Here is a 6361-nt window from a genome sequence, read left to right as displayed (position 1 = left end):
AGAAGGGGGTCAAAGTAAGTCAGGGTGTCATTTTATGAAAAGGAAAACAGATTAAAAAGATAGTTTGGTCCTAATTTTTTAGGTGAGGCATGGCAGTATTAAGCTGTCAGTGTGAGACCACTTTGAAAGGTTCACGAGTTTCTTATTTATATATATATATATATATAGGTATATATATATAAATATATATATATATATATATATATGTATATATTATAAAGCATAAAACATAAAGCCAACTCACAGTCATAGGAAGCTATCTACCCTGGTTCGAAAATCACCTTCTCTCTTCTCTTCTCTCTTTCTCTCTAAAATGTGACTTTGCTGTTCTTGTACGTGTGTTTGAGCCTAAACAGTACGGATACTTGAGGAAAGGAACAAATATAGAAGTGTCCAATGCGTACCAACAATAACCTTTCCTCTCTCTAAAAAAACAATTCTCAAAACACTACTCTCACTGTCTGTTCTCTACTTCTCCACTCACATATCTGTGCTGCTGTGTGTGTGAACCACCACCTATCCAACAAGGATGAGTAAACAAGACATGCTCAAAGTTCAGGTGCAAACTTGTTACTGCTTTCACTCTTTTCTTCATACCTTAATTAAACTACTTCAAAAGAAAAACCTGTTTCCGACCTTTGTTTGTTATTCTGCTTAAGGTGTACAGTTCCCAAAACATGTGTTAACTGATCTATGTTGTGTTTTTATTCCCTGTGTAGAATTGCCTTCTCAAGGTGAATATCCACTGCGATGGCTGTGAACAGAAAGTAAAGAAAATCCTGCAGAAAATTGATGGTACATCTCTAGCACCCACCATTTTGCCTTTTCTTTTTTCAAATTCTAATTAGCTTCATTACTCAACTTTATCCTGTCGCCTAATTTATCCACTCTTTTTGATGTTATATATTTCAAGCTTCCAACTTTACTCTTTTTTTCTTGGTGAGCAGCTTCCAAGTTTACTTTTTTAATTTTTTTTTCTTGGTAGATAGATTGGAACTTTTCTTTATTGGGTAGGATGGTTTCTGTATTTGCAAGCAAAGATAATTAGATTTGAGATTGGAGAGTATTATTTAATTTTGTGGTTAAGCATAGTGAGTTATTGGTGTGCAGGAGTGTATTCCGTGAACATAGATGCGGAGCGGGGGAAGGTAATGGTGTCAGGGCACATAGATCCAGCGAAGCTGATAAAAAAGCTGAAAAGGTCAGGGAAGCATGCCGAAGTTTGGGGTGGGCAGAGAGGCATGATGTACAACCAAAACTACCCCACCTACCCTCAGTTCAAGAACTTGCACATAGATAACACCAAAGGGGGCAAGGACAACAAGTCTCACAATCACAAGGGTGGTGCTCCTCAGAAAGGTGGCGGTGGAGGTGGTGGTCAACTAGCACACTTCCAAAATATGAAGGAAGGGTCAAAAGTACCCCCCAAGAATCAGAAATCTGTCAACTTCAACTTATCAGAGGATGAACTCGATGAAAGTGACGAAGATTTTGATGAATTTGATGATGACTACGATGAGTTTGAAGACGATTACGATGATTTTGACGAAGAGGATGAGGAGGAAGTGTATGGACACGGCCATGGTAATGGCCGGGGGCAGGGGCAGGGGCAGGGACAGGGGCATCCTATGCAACACAACAAGATGATGAGCCAGATGGGCCAGATGGGAAACGGGCGTGGGCCTCATGGAATGATGAATGGGCCTGGGATGAACAGCCATAAAGGGAATGGGGGTGGGAATTTTGGGAATGTGAAGAAGGGTGAGGTCATCGATCTACCCATACAAATGAAGGGCAAAGGTGGAAACTTCAACGAGGGTAAAAATGGAAATGGAGGAAAAAAGGGGAATGGAGATGGTGGTCAAAAGAACAAAGGTGGAAAGCAAAAGGGTGGTGGCGGTGGGGGAGATAACAATCATAACCATGGTAACAAGAAAAAGAGCTCCAAAGCCAAAAATGGTGGTGGCTTCCTTGTTCGGTTTCTCGGCCTTGGGAAAAAGAACAAGAAGGGAGGAGGATCGGCCGACACAACAGCAACCAAGAATAAAGACAACAGAGGTGGTGGAAACAACAGCAGCAGCAGCAAAGGAAAGAAAAACGGAGGAGGTAAAATGGACAAAATTGACTTTGACTTTCAAGATTTTGATATCTCTCCCCAAGGTAAAAATGGTAAGGGTAGCAATAATGGTAAAAACAGTAATGGCAAGGGTCACGGTGCCAATAATGGTAATGTGGGTCACATGGGTCCAATGAGTCACCAGATGGGCCCCATGGGTCAGCGAGGCCCAATGAATCAGATGGGTCAAATGGACCATATGAGGAACATGAACATGAACATCCCGGCGGTGCAAGGATTGCCGGCAGCGGCAGCCGCGGCGGCAATGAACGGTGGGTACTATCAAGGGATGCAAGGGATGCCAATGCACATGCAACAACAAAACCCTTACAACATCCAACAACAGCAGCAGCAACAGCAATTGATGGCCATGATGATGAACCAACAACAGCAGCAGCAAGCGAACATGGGGATGTACCCACCGCATATGATGTACGGAAGGGCACCGTCGATGAACTACTATCCACCGCCACCAATGCCGTCACACCCGATGGCGGATCCTATGACGCATGTTTTCAGCGACGAGAACACGGAGAGCTGCAGCATAATGTAAATTATTAGTGTTGACTAGTTTGTTTTAATTAGGTTTGTTTGTAGTATTTTGTGATTAAATTTTGTCCTAGTGCTAGAAAAGCGTGCAACATTTTTAGGAGTACTAGAGATATGATGTGTTGTTTGTTTTGTTTCAGTCATCACAGCCTCTCACATGGCCTTTTAATTTCCTCAAATTAAATACAGCCATATCATATGGGTCTGTAATTTCCTCAAATTAAAATATCTTCTTCTTCTTAGTCCTTACCTAAATAATTAGTTCAATAAACCAGAGAGTCCTTATCTCCTTTTCTTTGAGGCAACAATACTTCTTCAAACTTTTATGTTCCTGATTGGAGGTGTGAACAGTAAAAGCCCACACACTCCTTATATATATATATATATTGAAAACTTTTTCTTTTCTTATACGCATCTTTCAAACAAATGAAAATAAGAGAAATCTCTATGTAAGACAATTTTGTTTCCATTTACGTATACTAGATAATATTTTTGGGCATAGTGATCCACCAAACATTATAAAAGCAAGAGTTAGCATATGGAAGCGAATAAAGAATTGTAATGTAGTATACTTCTCTTTAACTTGTATCATAATTGTGTGGAATATCGTACACAAAGTATTCACTTTCTCGTTAATCCAAGAAACATAAAGTGAAAGAAAAAAACAAAAGAGATCTATGAAAGGTGATCAAAGAGAATGTTGACACATCTCATACATATTCTTACCAATCATATAACTATTAATATGTTTTATCCTAATAATAATAACTTTTAAAATCACAAATATAACTAATTTTTGAAAAACATTTAGCCATAGATATTAATTATATTGCAAATTGTCAAAAGGAGTAAGTGGGCTTTCTTATGAGTTATCAATCAGTGGGCTCCAAATTGTATTGGGCCATAACACTTGCTAAATACATTGGAGGTGGCATAATGAATCTTGACTTATTTGTCTTGGTCATGCTCTAATTCGTTCTGTTTAATTGGCTAAATTCACGAATTGAATTGTCAACTCATTTTCTAAAATTATATAAAAGAAAGTTCTTATTATAGAATTTGGGTAATCAAATATTTCTATCTCAACATTCCTCCTGAAAGTAGGTAAATGAATGTCATGCACTTCCAACTTGTTAATAATTTATAGGTTTAAACTATTTAGTTTCTTTATTTTCGGGAGGTTTTCCCATTTTGATCCCGTCTTATTCGAATCCACAATTGAGTCTCTATAAGTGTTAATTTCAATCAATTAAGCCCCTCCCGTTAAATTTAGTTAACGGGGTTAATTTTTTTGCACAGCTGGGAGGATGACCTGTTAATTTCTATAAACGTGACCTATTTAGAGTTGAAACGTGGCATGAAACGTGGCATGAATTTAACGGGAGGGGCTTAATTGATTGAAATTAATACTTATAGGGACTCAATTGGGGATTCGAATAAGACGGGGATCAAAATGGAAAAACCTCTCAAAAATAGGGACAACTAAATGGTTTAAACCTAATTTATAAGAAATTTGCTTTTTACAAGCTAATTTTTATATTGAATATTTAACAATTTTAAAATACTTTTATCAAGTTTTTCTTTGATGAAAAATTTATTAACTTCTTCATGCTTTATATTGGATAAGATTATAAGCAATTTTACACAATACAATCGAATGAAATGTGCATGTTAATGTCCTAAATCTTAGAAGTAGCATGAGCCATAAACATTCATAAAATTCATTAATCATTCCTTTAAATTTACATTTTGTAACTGCAACATTCTATTTTTTTTTTCTCCATATGACAAACTTATCTCCTATAAATGTTAAGAATCTACATGTTAATCTTCTATCATTAAGAATGCATGTCAATGTGTTAAAATAAATTATCATCCTTATAGTTTAAGTTCTTTATAATAGAACTCTTTATCTAAATGCAAATTTTAGATCCCTTAAAATCTATATACTAGCATTTGTGTATTTTTCACTTGGATTGTGTATGAACCGATTAACCATGTTAAGAGCATAAACTCAATTTAGTATGGTCTGTGAGAGATTTATCAATCTTCCTATAAATCTAACATTGACTTACTGAATTTATCAAGCAACGCTTTTATTAGGATCTCATATCCTTATTCATAACACCCTTCTATTTGGAGTTAGCTAAAGTTTCCTACACATTGTTAGGAATAGTTACATTATATAATTGACTTATAGATGTAATATTTGAGCTTACAGACTTTGGTTACAAATGTAATTACTTACATTACAAGAAAAACAACAAATAATGATAAAAAATTCAACTATTAAATTAATCAAATCGATTATTACTAAACAGTGACCGATTTAATGATCAAACAACTCAATTATTATTTTGTTCGTCATTGATTCACCTTACCTATTTGTTTATCAAAATTAGTGATGAATTAATGACTAAATGAGTATAAAAATCAATTACTATAAATAATGACCGATTTAAAAATCTTGATTTCATAGCTAAATCGATTGCTCATTCTTTTTTTCCAATTTTTAAAAATAATGGGTTTGCTAACTTGTGTACGCCTGTTTTTCAGTTGGTACATTCTAGCAATGTGTACCGCATTTCAGTAGACAAAAATAACCTTGTATCATGAATTCTAAGTTTTAAGGTTAAGGGTATTTTAATAATTTTCATTCTCAAAATTAAAAAAGAAACCCCAAACCCTTACCCACCTCTCTCATTCCTCTCAACTCTTTCTCTTTCATCTCTTTCACTTTAACCTTTTCTCTGTCATTCTACTCTAGCTCCAATTGAAAAAAATAAGAAACACTTGTCTTATTGTAATATTTTTCATTCTCAAAACTAAAAAAGGAAACCCCTTACTCATCTCCTTCATCCTCTCAATCCTTTCTCCTTCATCTCTCACACTCAAACATTTTCTCTGTCATCTCTACACTAGTCCCAACTAAAAAAACTCATTATTATATAAAATGGTTAGAGGAAAAAAATACTTACATAAATAAAAAAATTAAAGCACCTAATTTTTTCTTTATATAATTTTAAATAAAATTTCAAGATTTAGAATTTTTATTGTTTGATTTTATCGTTGAGAATTTTCTTGTATTTTGATTTGTTTTTTCTTTAGTAAAGGAAAACAAGTTAATGAATTTCTACCAAAAAAAATTAAATGGTCACAAAGCAATGTTACGTAGTAGTCTCAAAATGTAAAGGAAGGATGCTCATAAGTCTTGGTGCCCCGTCAGCTGTAATATATATAGTGAAGATAATGAAACTAAAGAGATTTTGAATGAACTTAAGAGATTTTGAATGAACTTCTTTTTTCGGAAGGTGAATATGTTAATGACTCAACTCTTTACAAAAGTAAATTGTTTAATAATGAGTGTTTTTTTAGTTGGGACTAGTGCAGAGATGACAAAGAAAATGTTTGAGTGAGAGAGGTGAAGGAGAAAGGATTGAGAGGAATGAAGGAGGTGAGTAAGGTTTTCAGGTTTCTTTTTTTTAGTTTTGAGAATGAAAATTATTAAAATAAGGCAAGTGTTTCTGATTTTTTTCAATTGGGGTTAGAGCAGGGATGACAGAGAAAAGGTTTGAGTGAAAGAGATGAGAGAGAAAGGATTGAGAGGAACGAGAGAGGTGGGTAAGGGTTTGAGATTTTTTTTTTTTAATTTTGAGAATGAAAATTATTAAAATACCCTTAACCTTAAAACTTAGA

At 34.8% G+C, this 6361-nt stretch overlaps 1 protein-coding gene across 1 annotated transcript; it reads left to right on the top strand.

The window, feature by feature from the left end:
- Nucleotides 1-225: 225 nt before the first annotated feature.
- On the top strand, nt 226-2936 carry LOC106772650 (heavy metal-associated isoprenylated plant protein 34). Its single transcript, XM_014659186.2, has 3 exons — nt 226-559; nt 720-795; nt 1111-2936. Exons 1-3 carry the CDS (start codon nt 530-532, stop codon nt 2667-2669), a joined length of 1665 nt encoding a protein of 554 aa, XP_014514672.1. The 5' UTR covers nt 226-529; the 3' UTR covers nt 2670-2936.
- The last annotated feature ends 3425 nt before the right edge of the window (nt 2937-6361 follow it).

The sequence above is a fragment of the Vigna radiata genome, chromosome 8 (assembly GCF_000741045.1).
Source record: "Vigna radiata var. radiata cultivar VC1973A chromosome 8, Vradiata_ver6, whole genome shotgun sequence".
NCBI lineage: Eukaryota > Viridiplantae > Streptophyta > Magnoliopsida > Fabales > Fabaceae > Vigna > Vigna radiata.
The sequence above is the reverse complement of the archived record's forward strand: the minus strand, read 5'-3'. Positions and strand labels throughout refer to the sequence as shown.